Below are 20,473 nucleotides of genomic sequence, written 5' to 3' on the forward strand. Positions count from 1 at the left end.
GTGTCCTTAATAGAACAATTTATAATCCTTTGGATATATACCAAGTAATGGGATTGCTGGGTCAAATGGAATTTCTATTTCTAGGTCCTTGAGGAATATCCACACTGTCTTCCACAATGGTTGAACTAATTTGCACTACCACTAACAGTGTAAAATTGTTCCTATTTCTCCACATCCTCTCCAGCATCTGCTGTCTCCAGATTTTTTAATGACTGCCATTCTAATTTCCACCAGCAAATTTCTAATTTTAGCCAGGTGTGGTGGCTGACACCTGTAATCCCAGCCCTTTGGGAGGCTGAGGCGGGCAGATTGCCTGAGGTCAGGAGTTCGAGACCAGACTTGCCAACATGGTGAAACCTCCTCTCTACTAAAAAATATAAAAATTAGCTGGGCGTGGTGGCGGGCACCTGTAATCCCAGCTACTTGGGAAGCTGAGGCAGGAGAATCGCTTGAACCTGGGAGGCAGAGGTTGCAGTGAGCCAAGATCACACCACTGCATTCCAGCCTGGGTGACAAAGCAAGACTTTGTCTCAAAAAAAAAAAAAAAAAAAAAAAAAAAATTATAATTTTAGATGCTTTTATGTAGTTATTTGATACTTTCTTCATCTCTTCTCCAGATTGACTTGTTCCCACCTCCTTTAGGATCTTCTTATGAGTTCCTCTTTTCAGTTCTTTTACTATCTATTTCTCTTCTCTAATGTCTTTTTGTCGTTTTGTTCTTATGAATGTAATATTTTCATGAGTTAGACTATTGATCAATTCAGTATTTTTTAGTCCTTGAACATAGCACCAAGAGATATAATATGGTATAATGTTATGATTGTCCCCTCTAACATTATCCTGATAAACTAGAAATGAATCGTGGATATCCATTGCCCAATTATTTTCTATGGACCCGTAATCCATAGATTTGTCTAAATGAGCATTTCTCAAAGTGCATAATGTTCAAAACTATAAAATATAATAAGTTATGTGAGAAAATAAAGCTCTTGTGGTCAAATAAGTTTGAAAACTATTAGACTGAACAAAGCTAAAAATGTTGCCTTACTGCATGGTTTCTTAGAGCGTTTAATATGCTGATATGCACTATAAAATCTCCACAGAAGGTTGTAGTATGTAGTGTTTCCTAACTAGTTTGATCATGGAAAATTTTTTCTGGGTAGTGTTCCAAGGAATCCTCTTTAGTAAACAGTGGTTTATATCTTACTTTGACCTATATATGTTCATTATTCTAAAAGTGTTTAATCAGCACCTAATATGTAACTATAGACATAATACAGTACTGAACAGTTTCTTGACTTGGGAGAGGAATGGTGGGTGAACAGCTAAGATCTACGTTTGCTACATATGTAGTAGTAGTCACCAAGTTTATCCAGAGAGGAGACTGGCACTATTTGCAGAATAAAAAGTGCAAGCCATAATCTATTTATTCAGTTGTAGAATAAAGATTCATATACATGACGTAGCACTTTTATTTAGTTTAAAAATAACATCCTTTAAGATTGAAGAAGTACAGTTACAGGATTTGGTTAGCAATTGTTTCCTGCTTAATTCAGAGAAAATTTAACAACCTCCACTTGTGCCCTCAAATCAATCCTTTTGCTATATTTATTATTGTTTTTAATTTATTTTTATTGGGTTATAACTTACATAAAGTACGCAAATTCAAAAGCCTTAACTGTACACCTTGATCAGTTTTTATATGTGTAACACCATCACCTAGATCACTTTCTCTAGGGTGTCTGTACCCTCATTGTTCACCTCTCTTGCCTTCAAATTCTCCCAAAGAACCAGAGTCTTTTCCTGAACCTAGAAGCAGTTGCAAATCTCTAATAGCTTTAAATGAACAAAGCTTACCTTGACTCTTCCTTTCCTATTATTTTTCTCTTATTACCATTGACCCCCATATTATAAAAATAATCTTCTGTATGTGTTGCCTTTCTTTGTCACTCTTCATTATCACTTGTTATGGTAGAGTAATATAATGTAATGCAATATAATCCAATTCAATTTAATTTAACTTGACCCAATTTAAGTCAATAAATGTTTATTGAGCACCTTCTGTTTGTCCAAGGAACCATGGAGGATGAAGAGGTGAATTACAAGTACTACCTAATTCATATTGTTCCTATTCAAATAGCTTTAATACAGAGCTTATTGTAGTAAGTACAATAAGATATAGCGTAAATCGTATTTTTTCCTACTGAAATTACTCCCTAAGACCACTGGTAAGGATTCCTTCATTAACAAATTCCAGTGGTCTTTTCTAAATTCTTACTCATTTTGAACTTGTTTTTAGCATTTCAGGCTGTTTGTCATTTCTGTGAAACTCCTTGACCTTCTCTACAGTATATTTTTCTTACTCTTGTCCTCTTATATCTTTTGATTCTTATTTATCTGACTTCTCTCTTGCCTCTTGTTTACTTCACTCTTTCCTGAGTGTAAGAATTTTCCCCAGGTTATAACTTTTATCCCCTTCTCTTTCTCTAGATTCTTTATTAGCAAATTCTGTGGTGTTGATATTAGCTATATGCAGATAGCTCCTCAAACTCCAGTGAATTACATATTGGCATTCACCTCCTAGGTTGTTCTCCCTCCCCAAATTTGTTCTTTCTTCTGGCTTCCCTACATTCCCACATTTTATCACTTGTAAAATTCTACCAATTCTGTTTGCCCCCATCTCTCTCACTTTTATCCCTTTTCAACACAAAATCCACTGCCATTAGTTGCTATCACCCAGTTTTAGTCTTCATTGTCCAATGTCTCTAAGTTGAGATATTAAAATGGACATCTAAAATGTTTTTACTGTTTCCCATCTCTTTTTCCTACAGTTGAGCATATACGCTACTTCCAAATTAATCTTCCTAAAAGAAATCCTGATCACATTGCTACTCTGCTAAACAATTTCTGGTGACTATTAAATCACTGTCTACTAATCTCACTCCAACTGACTTTTCTGTGCTTATCATCATACTTATCCCCTTTCAAGAATGGCCACTAGAGGAAAATTGAATACTAATATTTCTGTAATCATATCCAGTGGCATCTCTTTTTCATATCTGCTTGCATTATTTCTGCTTCATGGAAACTCCTTCTTCCCCATCCTTTCATGTCCAAACCCTTTAAGTCTCACTCAAACACAACCTGTGCTTTGGAGTATTCTCTGCCCCCATCCCCTCACCTTTACCATAAGCCAGAAGTAACCTAGTGTTTTCTGAGGTCTTTGTTTTCTCACCATTATATGACATTTACTAAACTCTGTCTTATTATAGTTATTTAATTATTTATATTTGAATCTGATATCTTATTTCCAACACTTAGAGGACAAAGTCATTTATATATATAAACACATATATGTATAATATATAAATATATATGTTATAATATACATAATACATATATATTATATAGATATATATTTTGTCATTGAGACAGAGTTTCAATCTGTCACCCAGGCTGGAGTGCAGTGACATGATCTCGGCTCACTGCAATCTCTGCTTCCCAGTCCAAGCGATTCTCCTGCCTCAGCCTCCTGAGTAGCTGGGATTATAGGTGCACGCCCACCATGCCCAGCTAATTTTTGTATTTTTAGTAGAGATGAGATTTCACTCTATTGCCCAAGCTGGTCTCAAACTCTTGACCTCAAGTGGTCTGCCCACCTCCATCTCCCAAAGTGCTGGGATTACAGGTTTGAGCCACTGTGCCTGGCTGTCATTTATATTTTTATCCAAGAGCACCTAGAATAGTGCCTAGTACATAGCAGGCCCACAGTAAATCTTTGAATTAATAAACTTTTTCACCCTCGGACACTCAAATGTAGGTACATGAGCACAGATAGATGTAAACAGGCATGAAGGTGAATTTTTTTATCTTGAGTATTGTGGTTGCTTTTTAAATAACAAAACTTGGGGGTGATTGGTATCTCCAAAAGGAAGTAGCTTGAGAAAACATGGATAGCTTATTCTCCTAGTCATGTTTGTGTGTGTGTGTTAACATATACAAATAGATGATAACAGCAACAAAGGGAATAAGTACTTAAAACTACCCTTTCAGCATGTTTTACTCCTGATTTACTTAAGTTGGAAAATCAGAAAAAAGAGAAGAGTCTTTACTGTCTTCTCTAATTTGAATCTGCAGCCTATTGTCTTCATTAGCTAGACGAAAGTGAATAGATTTTTGTTTCAAACCGTTAAGTTCTTCCCCACCTCTCATCTGTTCCTCTGCCTGTGTGTGTGTGTGTGTGTGTGTGTGTGTGTGTGTGTGTTTACTTTTATTCAGGTATTACCTTGAGGGCAAAAAGCCCTCTATAACTTTAGAAAGATTGTTCAAACTCTGAAGGGACAGTTTCCTAAGTTTAGTAAACAACTTGTATTAAAAATCTTGCCTCTGTTTGCTATCCCAGAATCATAGCTTTGTTAAGAGAAAATGGGCACCCAGAGTCCCTGACTCTTGTTTAAGGAACCCTCTACATCAGGAAAGAAGTGAGGCTTCCTTCAGAAGTACACACAGGAAAGGCTAATCAGTAGGTACACAGTGGAAAACAAAAATTATTAAACATGTATATTGGTTTCTCAAGGATGTTATTTGTAGTGTCAAGTTGGTTTTAAGAAAGGAGAACATTTTTAATCACAGTTCCTAGATTTTATATCCTATTACCCAGGCTTATCAGTTTTGGTTTTTTAACCTGGGAAATCACTTAGAACCACTCTCTTAAATGTGTTTATTATGCTTTTGAATGTCCTCTCCACACATCTCTTTTCTTTCTCTGAGTGGGTCTATATAGTATGTCCTTTCTCTCTCCTCTTTTTTGTCGGTCAGAACTGACCTTCTTTTCTTCATGCTAGTTCTCTTCCTCTGCCATTACTACCAACTCTCAGTCTCTCTATGTACCTCTTCTCAGTTCCTAAGCTCCCATTAAAAATGACTCTGGCTTTTTATATTCTTATGGTGAAATAAAATGTATCACTTCTTTCTCTTCCATTTCCTTTTTCCACATTAACTTGTTCATGATAAAACCAAAGGAATGCTAGTTGTATATAGAAGTTCTGAGTTAAATATAGAAGTTCTAGACATAACCCTAATGCTAATTAAAATGGTCACTTTGGGGCTGGGTGTAGTGGCTCATGCCTGTAATCCCAGCACTTTGGGAGGCCGAGATGGGAGGATTGCTTGAGGCAAGGAGTTTGAGACCAGCCTGGTCAACATAGCAAGACCCCATCTCTACAATAATGGTTTTTAAAAAGTCACTGTTTATTTATTTATTTAACTTTTTTGAGATGGAGTTTCTCTCTGTCTCTCAGGCTGGAGTGCAGTGGCGCAAGATGTCAGCTCACTGCAACCTCCACCTCCTGGGTTCAAGCGATCCTCCTACCTCAGTCTCCCAAGTAGCTGGGATTACAGGCATGCACCACCATGCCTGGCTAATTTTTGTATTTTTATTGAATGCGGAGTTTCACCGTGTTGGCAAGGCTGGTCTTGATCTCCTGACCTCAAGTAATCCTCCCACCTCAGCCTTCCAAAGTGCTGGGATTTGCAGGCATGAGCCACCACAACCAGCCCAAAAGTCAGTATTTAGAAATGTCATTTGACCTGTCTGGATTTCAGTTTATTGATTTGTAAAATTGAGGGATTAGTGAAGTCAACCTAAAACAGTTCTGTGTCCTAATATCTTGTTTCAAATGCAGAATTTTCAGGTCTCTTTACTTCTTGTTCCTTCTATTAGTTTCCTGCCATTAGCTTCCTCTCTTATATTCTTCATATCTAAACTATTTCCTATGAGTTTTTTTTTTAATCTATAAGGTTGCCTATTTTCTTCCTAAACCATTTAAACATCTCTCATACATTTAGTCCAACCTTGTCCAATCTGCAGCCTGCAGGCCAGCCCAGGACAGCTTTGAATGCAACCCAATACAAATTCATACACTTTCTTAAAACATGATGAGATTTTTGTTTTGTTTTCTTTTTGCTCACCAGCTGTTGCTGTGTTGGTATATTTTATATGTGACCCAAGACAATTCTTCTTCCAATGTGGCCCGGGGAAGCCAAATGATTGGACACTCCTAATTTAGTCCATCAATTGGATACTGATCTACTACCCAGACTATATCACTCCAGCTCAAACTCCTTTTTTTCCCCCCCCTTTATGATGATCTAACATAAATAATCTGTTTTGGGTTCATGATAGCTAGCTTTTTTTTCTGCTCCTTTTTATTCCCTTTCTATTTATTCTTTTTGGGGAAAACTTATCCCCTCCCCAATGTTAACTAGTCCTAGATTAGTCACCTAACTTCTTTTTTTTTTTTTTTTTTGAGATGGAGTCTCACTCTGTCACCAGGCTGAAGTGCAGTGGCACCATCTTGGCTCACTGCAACCTCCAACTTCCTGGTTCAAGAGATTCTCCTGCCTCAACCTCCTGTGTAGCTGGGATTACAGGCATGCGCCACCACACCCAGCTAATTTTTCTATTTTTAGTAGAGACAGGATTTCAACATGTTGGCCAGGATGGTCTCGATCTCCTGACTGATCCAACCACCTTGGCCTCCCAAAGTGCTGGGATTACAGGTGTGAGCCACCATGCTCAGTCTAGTCACCTAACTTCTTATCCCCAACCTGCCATGCCCTCTAAGTTCCCTTCCCTAGAAAGCTGACCTAGAAGGATTAGGCACTTAGAATGAGAAATCCACATCCTGAGATTTCCAACATCTCCAGCCTCTCTTTGCTATCTTTATTCCATTCTATTCTCTGTATTCCACATTAGTATATAACACCTTAAAAATTGCAGGTGTAAACTGTATAATTTCCAAGGTTCATTATAATTCTAACATTCTACTTATATCAAGGGAATGCTGATGTGGTTGTACACATAAGGAGTATATGTTGTAGTGTGCCATATTTCAATGTATGTTCTTACTGGAATTCCTTATTCTTCTACTTTCTATTTGCTGTTCAAGTTCTTTGAAAAAACGATATAACAGGATGTTCCTTCCAACTGCATGATTTTTATCACTGGACAGTCAGTCCCTGACTCCTTGTTTACCCTTGTTAACTTGTCCCTGAGGAAACTGTGGTGAGGATTACAATTAGTCCAAGAGTCCAAGTTATCCAGGCTGAACCTGAGAGCTTTTTACCTCCCAGTGCTTCTTGAGTTTTGAGGAAGTCCTTTGGGTTAGCCATTCCTGTTTAATTTGAGTTCTTCCTTGACCCCTCTTGCTCTCTACAGCAAAAGATATTCCTTGAGAAAAACACCTAAGGTCCAAATATCCTCTTCTGCTGATTCTCCCAACTTAAAACATTTGCTAAAAATCCACCTTGTTCTTGTCATGTCTGTACAAAGTAGGGTTTTTCTGTGTATGTGTGGAGTGAGTGTGTAGAGGCAAAGGGGATGGTGGGTATAGGAAGGGAACTTGAAGGGAATGTCTATTACCTCTAATGCTACAGAGTGAAGAATTTCACTCCTTTTTCCTGGTCTGTTTACTTCATTCATCATTATTGTCTCTATGTGCATTTCTCAGATAATTCTTTCCTCCTCCCCCTCCTTCTCCATTTATCTCCACACTGAGAATATGAACCTTAAGTCTGTATTATGCAAGTTTCTCAATTCCGGTTTTAGACTGACTGATTTAACTCTCTTAACAGGACAATCGTTTATCTCTCCTTGGTGTATGTGCTTGGCCATGTGATCAAGTCCTTGGGTGCTTTACCAATACTGGGAGGACAAGTGGTACACACGTGAGTAAAATCATGGAATCAACTAAACTACTTTTCTCAGGCGTTGGTTACAAATGATTTTCTATTTTCTTACCAGAGATGTCCTTTTATTTTATTTTCAGTCTACAGTTTTACTACAAAACTGGTTAAGAAAAACAGTTTTATGACCACTTGAACTCTTTTCTACTTTATCTGAGCTCGTCTGCTTTTGGAACTCGTAGAATGCCTAGTTAGTATCCTCTTTATATGCTTGAAAATAATTAAAACCTTCACACCCTACATATTCCCTCACCTTTTTATTCATATGCATCTATACCAGGGTTTAAAAAGTCCACAATGTTTCCTTATAATTCATTGTAGAAGTCATATTCAAAGCTTTAAATATTTACATTTATATGTAGTTCCATATACTTCAGTTGCTTTTGGCGTTTATGGGATCAGAGGCATTTGATAAATTCTGAAGTCTGTTTGTTCAGTCAGTAGATAGGATTACAGCTGTTCAGGGAGCAGTTTATATGTATTCATGTTATAGTGTGCCTGTGTACATATATTTATCCTATGAGTCAGAAATATTTTTTTTTCTTTTAGACAGAGTCTTGCTTTGTTGCTCAGGCTGGAGTGCAGTGGCATGATCTCAGCTCACTGCAATCTCCGCCTCTTGGGTTCAAGCAATTCTCCCACCTCAGCCTCCTGAGTAGCTGGGATTACAGGCTCCTACCACCATGCCTAGCTAATTTTTGTATTTTTAGTAGAGACAGTGTTTCACCATGTTGGCCAGGCTGGTCTTGAAATCCTGACCTCAGGTGATCCACCTGCCTCGGCCTCCCAAAGTGCTGAGATTGCAGGTGTGAGCCACTGTGCTTGGCCTTGATATTTAATAAATATTAGATATCTTCTTATTGGTGTCCCAGCAAAAATTTTTGACACTGTTCCTACTAATTACGATTAACTTGAACATTTTTTTTTAATTTTAATTAGGATATGTGAGATCGGAGTCCTTAAAAGGTCTTTCTATTGAAGTATTCCTTTGACTAAAACAAGATTGGGAAACAGTGTGTTAGCTTTGGAGTTCCTTCAGTATCTGCTTCTATCAGATGCTCATAAGGGGTAAATGGCACTACCAGGGATGAAATCTTCCACATAATGCATACTTTCTTGCAGAGACTGAAGGATCATAAATATGGTAAGTGCCCATGAATACCTCCTAGGAATAAAAGCAAACAGAAAGTACCCACGGGGTAGAAATGTGAAGGGGATCTTTGCCCTTGTACATATTTTTTTCCCTCTGCAGCTCTGTAGTCCATCTCTGCAGTTGCATTTAGTATCAACATGGTTGGCATCCTTACCTCTCCATTTCAGAGTCCTATCGTTGGTTGGTCTGAGTCTAATAGCTTTGGGGACAGGAGGCATCAAACCCTGTGTGGCAGCTTTTGGTGGAGACCAGTTTGAAGAAAAACATGTAAGAATCCTGTTATTTTGTATTTTTCAAAAATGTGGAGCCAGCATTAACAGGGGTACCTGGCAAGTAGCCATTTGCCAAGACTGAAGTAATCTACTGGTCAGATCTTATCTGAGCAGTTGTATTCAATGCTGGATCCTGGTCATTAATAGTGAGGAAAATTGAAACAGTTTTAAGGAAAACAGGGTGGTAGATGAACTAAAAGGCATGTCTTATAAGAAGAAGTTGAAGGAAATGGGGATAATTAGTCTGGATAAGAATTGAGGAGAATATTATAGCTACTTATAGATGCTGTAAGGATGTCAGTGATTAAACCTGAGCCCAATGAGTGAAAGCCTTGAAGAAGTCGTGTTTTGCTTGATGGGTAGAAAAACTTCAAACAGTTGGAAGTAGTAAGTTTACCCTGACTTGAGGTATTTAGGAAGAAATGTGGTAAGCACCTTGGGAATGGGAGGTGATGAATAGTATAGAGATGATTTAAGCATCTCTAGTTTTAAGATTCCATGAAAGGGGAAAATGACCAATTCTGAGCCTGGCTGATCATTCCCTTTCTTCCTCAATACTTTCCATTACCAATGGTGAAAAATAAATGGGCCTCTATGAGAAAGTGGTGACAAATAGGCAAGGTAATAGTCTATTTTTAGATCTGTCAACATTTCTGGCTTCTTCACTTTTGTTTTCAGTTTTGTGTGTCTTCAAGTATCCATTCCCCCTTGTATAACTGTTTATCCTTTCTTTGAGTTTCTCTTTTTCTCCCCCATCCTTTGTTTCTCTCTGTCTCTCAACCACTTTCTCTCTCTTTTATCTTCCCTCTTCCACCCTGACATATGCCTACTATCTTTTTCTGCCTCTGCTATCCTGTCCTGTCTTCCAGTGTTTTTCTTACCTTTCAGACCAGTTGGGTTATTTGATACTTTTTTTCTTCCCAAGAGTTCATAGATCATAACTGCTTGCTGACTTTGAAGAAAGAACCAACTTTTGGCAAGTAGGATCCTATGTATAATAAACTAATAAATTAGTGAAATAGGGTTTAAATGGAAACCAGAAGAAATAAAACACAGTGTAAATAGAAAATGGGGAAGGACTCGTTGTTCTAATGTGGCAAGAAGAGATCTGGGGTATCAGAATGAAGCATGTCAGTGTATAATGAATGAAGCATCAGCAACTTTATTTGAAAGTTGTTTCATTTAGTAACTGCTCCACAAAGATATTTCAATTAATAGGACAAATCCGCTTCCAGGTTTTCACTAGCCACTTCTAAGTCCACGGATTTCTTTTTAGATTCTCTGGCAGATCTCCCTTAAGCACTAGGTGAACTATCCTGCTTCATTAACAGTTGACTCCACTGTCCTATGTTCTGGTACTATTCCTACCACACACTCCTACCACAAAATCTATTATTTAACTAAATCAGGCATTCACTTAGTTAATACAGTCAGCAAACATTTATGGAGTCCCTTATATATGTCAGATGCTGTGCTAAGTACTAGGGATTACACAAATGAGTAAGATAAAATTTCTGCTCTAAAGAAACTTACAACATACGGAAGAAACAGACATTTTTGGAGGGCTGGGGTAGGAAAATGGCTTGAACCCAGGAGGCGGAGGTTGCAGTGAGCTGAGATTGAGCCACTGCACTCAGCCTAAGTGACAGAGTGAGGCTCTGTCTCAAAAAACAAAACAAAATAAAATCCAGACATTTAATGCAAAGACATTAATATTAGAAAAGCTATATACAGGACACAGTAGTGGCACTGAGGACAGGATGATTATTTTTACCTAGGCAAAGGGAGGAAAAGAATGTTAAAGCTGCTTGTATAGGAGTTTGAAAGGTGAGTAAATGTTTGGAGTCAGTCAGCCATGTTTTAAAATATCTATTAATAATATGAAATTCAGGTATTGTGGAGGCAATATCTGAATCTTTCTCTTTGTATGTATCTTCAGCTCTGAGTCTGAACATGGGGTGGGGCTGGAGCTAGGGTACACATTGCACTGATGATTTATCCTGTTTGTTTCAGGCAGAGGAACGGAGTAGATACTTCTCAGTCTTCTACCTTGCCATCAATGCAGGGAGCTTGATTTCTACGTTTATCACACCCATGCTGAGAGGTTAGGATTGTTTCTGAGGGACCCTGTATAAAGCTTTGCTGTGGTCAGACACAAAGCTGCTCTTGGCTTTCTCCTGTCCATCTTCTCCTTTTATAACAGCTTGATAATCTGTGAAACTTTATTTTAGTCTTTATTTGTCTGGCCCAAAAGAAGAATTATGGATTAAGTGATGGGAGGAAAGAGGATGGCTTTGTATATTCTACAAGCTCAGGTTTATTCAACAACCTGAGCTTGTAGAATGAAACATTAAACATTCAAGACTCAGGGTTACTTTCCTCCTCCCATCCCATTTTCTTTAGGTGATGTGCAGTGTTTTGGAGAAGACTGCTATGCATTGGCTTTTGGAGTTCCAGGATTGCTCATGGTAATTGCGCTTGGTAAGTGCAGTGGAGCAAAGGAAACTAATAATCATTGATGACTGACACATATAAAGCATCATGTAGGCACTTTACACAAGCTGTTTCATTCAGTCCTCACACTAGGCCTATTGAGTAACAGTTATTGTAGGGGTTTCCCCTCAACTTTGGAGGTAGATTCTGAATGAAGTCAGAAACTCATGGTTAGGAAGAATTAATATCGTGAAAATGGCCATACTGCCCAAAGTAATTTACAGATTCAATGCTATCCCCATCAAGCTACCAATGACCTTCCTCACAGAACTGGAAAAAACCACCTTAAACTTCATATGGAACCAAAAGAGAGCCCGCATAGCCAAGTCAATTCTAAGCAAAAAGAACAAAGCGGGAGGCATCACACTACTGGACATCAAACTCTACTACAAGGCTACAGTAATCAAAACAGCATGGTACTGGTACCAAAACAGAGATATAGACCAATGGAACAGAACAGAGGCGTCGGAGGCGACACAACATATCTACAACCACCTGATCTTTGACAAACCTGATAAAAACAATCAATGGGGAAAGGATTCCATGTTCAATAAGTGGTGTTGGGAAAACTGGCTAGCCATATGCAGAAAGCAGAAACTGGACCCCTTCCTGACACCTTACACTAAAATTGACTCCAGATGGATTAAAGACTTAAACATAAGACCTAACACCATAAAAACACTAGAAGGAAACCTAGGCAAAACCATTCAGGACATAGGCGTAGGCAAGGACTTTATGACCAAAACACCAAAAGCATCGGCAACAAAAGCCAAAATAGACAAATGGGACCTAATCAAACTCCACAGCTTTTGCACGGCAAAAGAAACAGTCAATAGAGTGAATCGGCAACCAACAGAATGGGAAAAAATTTTTGCAGCCTACCCGTCTGACAAAGGGCTGATATCCAGAATTTACAACGAACTAAAAAAGATTTACAAGAAAAAAACAAACAAGCCCATTCAAAAATGGGCGAAGGATATGAACAGATACTTTACAAAAGAAGACATACATGAGGCCAACAAACATATGAAAAAATGCTCATCATCACTGGTCATCAGAGAAATGCAAATCAAAACTACATTGAGATACCATCTCACGCCAGTTAGAATGGTGATCATTAAAAAATCTGGAGAAAACAGATGCTGGAGAGGATGTGGAGAAATAGGAACACTTTTACACTGTTGGTGGGAGTGTAAATTGGTTCAACCACTGTGGAAAACAGTGTGGTGATTCCTCAAGGACCTAGAAATAGAGATTCCATTTGACCCAGCAATCCCATTGCTGGGCATATATCCAAAGGATTATAAATCATTCTACTATAAGGACACATGCACACGAATGTTCATTGCAGCACAGTTTACAATAGCAAAGACCTGGAACCAACCCAAATGCCCATCGATGATAGACTGGACAGGAAAAATGTGGCACATATACACCATGGAATATTATGCAGCCATTAAAAAGGAGGAGTTCACATCCTTCGTGGGGACATGGATGAACCTGGAAAACATCATTCTCAGCAAACTGACACAGGAACACAAAATCGGACACCGCATGTTCTCACTCATAGGCGGGTGTTGAACAAGGAGAACACATGGACACAGGGAGGGGAGCACTATACACGGGGGTCTGTTGGGGGGGAGGGGGGATAGTGGGGGGGGTGGGGAGTTGGGGAGGGATAGCATGGGGAGAAATGCCAGATATAGGTGAAGGGGAGGGAGGCAGCAAATCATACTGCCACGTGTGCACCTGTGCAACAACCTTGCATGTTATTCACATGTACCCCAAAACCTAAAATGCAATAAAAAAAAAAAGATAGCATTATTAAATATTGAATATTATTAACTTCACAGTTCATAAAGTACTATTATTATAAAAAAAAAAAAAAAAAAAAAAAAAAGAAAACAGTGCCCAAGGTTGCATAACCAATAAGATGCTTTCTGGGGAGCCTTAGAAAAGATCAAACTCTGGGCCAATCAGGGACTTGGGCATCTATAATTTTTTTAGTATCTCCGATGATTCTAATGTATAGTCAAGGTGGAGATCCACTGCTCTACACAACAATATATAGGGAAGCAAGGAAGATAATCCTCTTTCAAACTAGTTTACTTCATATGATGCTTATTTATCTGGTAATTGGAAGAGATTTTAAATTCTCTAAGCCTTTTAAAACAGCTTCTAGATTTATCTATTTCTACCCTGCTTTGCAGTGCTCCCAAAGAGTCTGCCCTTGAGCAAGAGAATAAGAGGATTTGGATAAGTAGGTGAAAATTAATGCAACTTAAATCAAGTGACATTCTTTTTATTCCTGAGAACCCAGTCCTGGAAGAGAAGAGGGATGTAGTGTTCCTTAGTTTACACAGCCTCAGGGAAAACTTGGGCATGATTATTTCTAATCATTGACCTGGAAACCTGTTCTCACTCTGAGCCTCAGGGTGACAGCCCCCTGGAAGATATCCAGTGCAAACCCATAAAGAGCTCAACAGAGGAAAAACAGCCCAGAGATTCAATGTTCAGTGTATTTTCTACCAGGGAGTTGATGGGAGGGTGCTAATAGTAGTACTCAGAATTCCCAATACAAGGAAATTTATTATAGGTGAACTGTGATGATATATTCTCTGCTTCCTTCTCCATTCAAAGCCAAATATTTTCCAGAATATTTTTGTGGTTTTCCACTGATTAGTACTATGTCTTCTTTGGATCATTGCATGATAATAATATTTACACAACAGAGTAATTATGAAGATAAAAAAGAGATGCTGTAAATGAAATATTTTATAAATTATGAAGTGTTAAGTGCTAGCTGTCATTATTAGTCAGCAGCTTCAGTTTTCTGGGTGCTAATCAATAATTCAGTTCTCTGATCTTTTACTTAATTTTTTAATTCACTCATTTATTTAACAAGCATTTAATGAACCTATTATGTGCCATATTATGTGCTAGGTATTAGGATCACATTGGTGAATTAGACACCTGCAGAGTTCATGTTCTCAAACAATTTATATAGTTCAATAGGGAGAGGAAGACAAGTAAAAGGAATTTACAATATAGTATGATCAGTATTTCCCAGATCAATATAGTATGATCTAGGAAGGTACAGAGAGAGCTATGGGAACATATATAAGGAATGTTTAACTAAGACCTTGAGGGACTGGGTGCAGTGGCTCACACCTATAATCCCAGCACTTTGGGAGGCAGGAGGATTGCTTGAGCTCAGGAGTTTGAGACCATCCTGGGCCACGTAGCAAGATTCCATCTCTACAAAACATTAAAAAGATTGGCCGAGTATGATGACATATACCTATGATCCCAACTATTTGGGAGGCTGAGATGGAAGGATCACTTGAGCCCAGAAGGGCAAGGCTGTGGTAAGCCATGATTGTGCCACTGCACTCCAGCCTGGGCAACTCCAGCAACAGAGCAAGACCCTGTCTCAAAAATAAATAAATGAATAAATTAATAAATACTCTCTGAGGGTTGTAAAAAGTTAGCTTAAAGAAATGACATTTAAGGTGAGACCTAGGGGCTGAACAGCAATTAATCAATAAAGAGATTGTAAGTGATGTAGAAAGAGGACACAGTAGCTGTAAGACAAAGATTGAGAAATAGCATATGTTAAAGGCATTAAAGGCATTCAGATTACCTAAAGCATAAATGAGAAAGATAAAGAGGAGAAACTGACAGAAACCAGACAATGAAGGGTCTTTTAAACCAGTAAGGAATTAGAACTTAATTGTGAAGGAGAGTGGGGAACTCTAAAGGAATAATTGTTAGATTTTAATTTTTCAGTGATGTTTCTATAATGTAGAGAAAGGATTGTGTTGGGGTGAGGCAAGGATAATATTTGATTACTGAATTTTTTGACACTCGCTTATATTTTGTGCTTGAGATGAGTACCTCACTCAGTTCACCCTAATCTGGCCCTGGTTGAAGTAATAAACCTTGGAATGATTAGATATATTAAGTGAGAGAGAAGGTAAGTCAAGGTTTAATGTAGCATTCTGAACCTTGAGCAACTGGGTAGGTAGTAGGATCATTAACTGAGATAGTGAGGAAGAGCTGGTTTGGGGCAATGTTGATACATTTAGTTTTGAACATGTTGCATTTTATATGTTTTTGGAACATTTAATTGGAGTTACCAGTTATTTGGAAATACAGGTTTAGAGCTTAGAAGAAATGTTTGCACTATAGATATAGATCTGGAGTCATTAGTATATGGTAGCAATAAACCATGAAATGAAGATAGTTAACTAAAAGCTAATAAGAGTAAGGTAAAAGAAAGGTGGGGGGTCGGGGGGCAGTGAATAGGTTCAAACTTCAAGGAACACCAGGATTTAAAAGACAGGCAAAGAGGAAAAGCCCACAAATGAGACTAAGAAGGAATGTCCAAAGCGGTAATTGTGCTATCTTGGATACCAAGAGGATTTCAAGAAGGGATTCATTCAAAGTGATAAATGTTACTGAGTGGGAGAGTAAGATAAGGGTGAAAGATGTCTATTAAATATAGCAATAAGGAGGTCACTGATATGATTACATCAGTTATGGTAGAATGGTGGAGGCTGAAGACTGATTGGAGGAGATTGGGAAATAAATGTTAGAGGATTCCTTTGGTGCTGCTTTGTCAGCCAGAAATCTCTGTGGCCGCTGCTGCCTTTGTCCAGGCCTTGCTCAGGCCCACTGGGCTCACTCCACCTGGTCAGCCTGGCAGGCTGCACTTGGCTCCCGCCTTCTCAGAACCTGTGCCCACCGCAGCTCCATGCTCAGCCCACTATTGGACTGGGCATGCAGTGAGCAGCTTCTGTGTTGGGTGCGGTGTCCAGACAAGGGGAACATGGTGGCACCCAAAAACTCTGAGATGCTAGCAATTGCAGAGCCCTAAGAGGTGGTACAGCTCCTGCTCAGGGAGTCCTGAAGTCTGAACCCCCAGAAATGTTGCAGCTCTTCACTCCCATAGTTCATCAAGCAAGAGGTTGTTACAACTCTCTTTCTCCTTTAGTCCAGCGAGCAGAGCAGTGTTACGGCTCTTTTATTCCCACTACTCACAGCTTGGCAAGTTGACCAGGGGTGTCACAGCCCTTTCATTCCCACCACCTGCAGCTCAGTGAGTTCCGAGTTCTTGTCCCATGACCAAGAGGAATGAGGTGTGTGGACACCAGAGAGTAAGCAGAGAATAATTTTATTAAGTGGCAGAAGGAAAGCTCTCAGCTGCAAGAGGGGACCCGAAGTGGGTAGCCATCTGTGAGGCTAGGTGTGGATTTTTTAAGAATGGGGGAGCGAATGCTGATTGGTCCATGGGTGGCATCCAAAAGGAACTAATGAAGAGAGAGGGTAAGACAGAGATGGAGGTTCTCACTGAGGTCATGGACTGTGTCCGGAACCGGCAGCTCAGTTTTCAGGCTTTAAACTGTCTTTGGCTTGAAGGTCAGGTTTCACTGGGACCCGTCCCTGTCTGCCTAGGAATTTATCTGTCTCTTGTCTCTATCAGTAAGGAAGTGAAATAGTATTTATAGCTGGAAAATGACATGGATTCCAGAGAGGATATTGAGCGTGCTTGAAAATTATTGGGAATAATTCAGTGGAGAAAGAGGTTGAAGATACAAGATAAAGACAGTATAATTAGTATGAAAACACATATGAGCAAATTAGCTTTGGATAGGAGGAGGAATATCGCCTTCACCTACCTAGAGGGAGGAGAGGATGAGTGTGGATACAATAATTAATAGATTTAGGGCCAGGCGCTGTGGCTCACACCTATAATCCCAGCATTTTGGGATGCCAAGGTGGGTGAATCACCTGAGGTAAGGAGTTCAAGACCAACCTGGCCATCATGGTGAAACCCCATCTTGTAAAAAAAAAAAAAAGAGAGAGAGAAAAAAAATAGATTTGGTGGCAGGGAGTTGAAGGAGTTTCCATTTGAAGGTTTCCATTTTCTTTGTGAATTAAGAGGCAACGTCATCTACTATAAGGAGTAGATAGTAGAGAAATTCAAAGGTTTATACTCGTCTTCTTTAGTTAAGTGGCCTTGACATATAAGTGTTGTAAGGTTTGTTCTTGAGGATTTTGCTGAGTTTAAAAGAAAGAAACTGAGGCCAGCACAAGAAGATTCAATGCGAAGGGTTTATTCAGGCTCCCAGGTGAGGTTCTGCGGTCCGACAGGAGGGGCCGGAGAAGTTGCGCGGATTCCTCTCAGATGTGGGGTTTTATAGGGAGTGAAATAGCTTGATTGGTTTGGGAGAGCAGGGTGTGGGAAAAGCAGGACTACTATTGGGTATGGTTACAGGACTTTGCATTCAGGACTCGACTGCTATTGGTTAGCAAGGCTTGACTGCTATTGGCTAGTAAGGCTTGACTGCTATTGGTTGGTAAGACTTGACTGCTATTGGGTAGGGTTACAAGACCTCGTTTGCATACTGGGCTCTTTAAGGGAAGACCAGGCTGTGCGAGAAGGGAGAAGGGAACATGCCCAAGCATGTCCGAGCTTGCCCGAGCTCGTCCAAGCATGTCCGAGCTTTCGGAGAAAAGAAAAAAAGGGGGGGGTGTTTGTGCATCCGAGCTCCCAGCGAGGCAACCGGCCTTACAAGTGTGACTTTAGTTGATTATATAAGTCTTCCTATTATCACTCCACTGTCACTATTGCAACCAGCATTCCTGAGATGTTCAACGTCTTTCTAGGGTCTTTCTTAATTTAGGGAACTGTTTATTCCCTACCCCAAATCTTCCTTTTGTCTGGGTACCTCTTTTTCTGCCCACTTGACTCTCAGGATTATCATTCTTCCACTGAACAATTTTTTCTATCAACCATGAGACAGCTGTTATAGATAAAGGATGCTATTTGGTGAAGCTTTGGGGGAACTGACAGAATGAATGAGAAAAAGTGGTAGAGTGAATCTGATTGAGAGGAATGGAGATATTAAAAGTGATGGGAGAGAAAGTAAGGCGATTTGTGCATTCTGATGTGTAAGGATACTGGAAAATGCTACTGGTCACTGACAAAATCATCTTTAGCAGAGGATCTATTAGAGGGGTATCATGCTGAAGCTGGGAAATTTGTTAAGGAGGAAAGTACATCTGGGAGGGAACCAAGATGGGGTTTTTCTATTGATTTTAATTTAATGAAATGGAAAAAACCCACTATTTTATAACTAAAAAAGTAACACCAGCTCATTGTTAATTTAGAAAATAAAAGGAAAAATAAAGAAATAAAATTCACTGAAAATTAGCTGTGGAGATGTGGTCAATGGACAGAGATATGGGCTGAGAGAAACAGAATGAGCTCAATAACAGAAATACTCTAGAAGTGTTTGTAGAAATGATGAATAGTGGTTACAACATAGGGTACCTCAAAAAGATTGATCAAATATAAAGTGGGAAATGGCAGGTTGAGGTGAGCTACTTAGAGGACAGGGACCTGTTTTTTTCACCTGTATTACCAGTAGTGTCTAGTACAGTGTACTGTGTGGTGTAAGAATTAGTGAGTGAGATGTATTATAAGGATCAAAAACATAGAGTTTTGTGTCAATAAATCCTCAGGTCAAAAGTGCAGTTCTGGTATCTTCTAGCAGTATAATCTTGTACAAGGTGCTTAATTTCCTTAACATTTCTTCATGTGTAAAATAGAGATAGTAGTACATATTTTGTCAAGCTAAATCAGTTAATGTATGTAAAATGCTTAACAAGTTACATGTGATAAATCTTCAAATAGATGGTAGGGATAACAATAAACATCAGGATAATAATGAATTTGGGAAGCCCTTTCATGCCAGGAGTTTGGGTTAGTTTAGTATTAATAGATCCTGGAAAGAAACATATGACATCACATTAAAGAGGGAAGAGACTCGGGAATGAGAAAATAGTTGGTGGCCATTTTAATAATCCAAAGTACAAGTTGTGAAGTCCTGAACAAGTGGTAGCAGTAGTAAAGTAAAAGACGGGGCAAATAGGCAATTCATTAAAGAAAGAGGACCAACAAAACTTGGCAACATTTTAGATATGGAGATGGAGAAAAAAGAGTAAGAAGTCAAAGATGACTTCTACTTCTGTGATTACATAAACTCTCAATAGATATCTCTCTTAACAACATAACATTTTATCTTCTCTTGGCTCCTGCAATTTTTATAACTCCAGAAGTCGGGCAACGTAAGTCAGTTTCCTCTTTATGAGATTTGTCAGCCACTCCCACAGTTCAGCAGTCTGCCTTAGCACTGACATACTGAATGTGCTATTTAGGCTGGTGCAAAAGTTACTGTGGTTTTTACCATCGAAAGTAATGGCAAAACCTCAATAACCTTTGTACCAACCTAATAAATGAGAAACTAAAAACCTTGTTTGTGTATCAACTGCAGTTGTGTTTGCAATGGGAAGCAAAATGTACAATAAACCACCCCCTGAAGGAAACATAGTGGCTCAAGTTCTTAAATGTATCTGGGTAAGTCCATAAATTGTTTTCTTGCCTTTTTCAATCAAAAGAAAGAGATGCTATGCTGAGAATATGAACTTTCAAATATGAGTATACATTTTTATCTGTGACCTCTGTTCTATTTCCATGCCTTTTTAACAAGCTGAGATTAACCAGGCTTCTTCTTACGCCTCTATTCAACCATTAAGTTAAAAAAAGTAATCGTCTTTTCAAATTGGCAAAAATCTTCTGAAATGTAATCGTATATAGTACCTTCAGGAAATAAGGACATATAACATTTTTTCTTTTTTTGTTGTTGTTATTTTTTGTTTTGAATGGCAAGTTCTTTCTTAAAGTGATAGATAAAATTATATCTGAAATACTCTGAAATTCAATGCCTGATTAGGTCAAAGA

The 20,473-nt window shown here is 38.8% G+C and overlaps 1 protein-coding gene across 1 annotated transcript in view; it reads left to right on the forward strand.

Annotated features, from left to right (window-relative positions):
• Positions 1 to 20,473, forward strand: part of SLC15A2 (solute carrier family 15 member 2) — a 62,535-nt gene that overhangs the window by 10,645 nt on the left and 31,417 nt on the right. The window contains exons 4-8 of the mRNA XM_012476214.3: positions 7,636 to 7,728; positions 9,067 to 9,166; positions 11,185 to 11,275; positions 11,575 to 11,652; positions 20,007 to 20,089. Coding sequence (XP_012331637.1) covers positions 7,636 to 7,728; positions 9,067 to 9,166; positions 11,185 to 11,275; positions 11,575 to 11,652; positions 20,007 to 20,089 — 445 coding nt within the window. The remainder of the gene's footprint in view (positions 1 to 7,635; positions 7,729 to 9,066; positions 9,167 to 11,184; positions 11,276 to 11,574; positions 11,653 to 20,006; positions 20,090 to 20,473) is intronic.

Source organism: Aotus nancymaae, unplaced genomic scaffold (genome assembly GCF_030222135.1).
Source record: "Aotus nancymaae isolate 86718 unplaced genomic scaffold, 86718_ANA_hifiasm-v0.15.2.pri h1tg000011l, whole genome shotgun sequence".
Lineage (NCBI taxonomy): Eukaryota > Metazoa > Chordata > Mammalia > Primates > Aotidae > Aotus > Aotus nancymaae.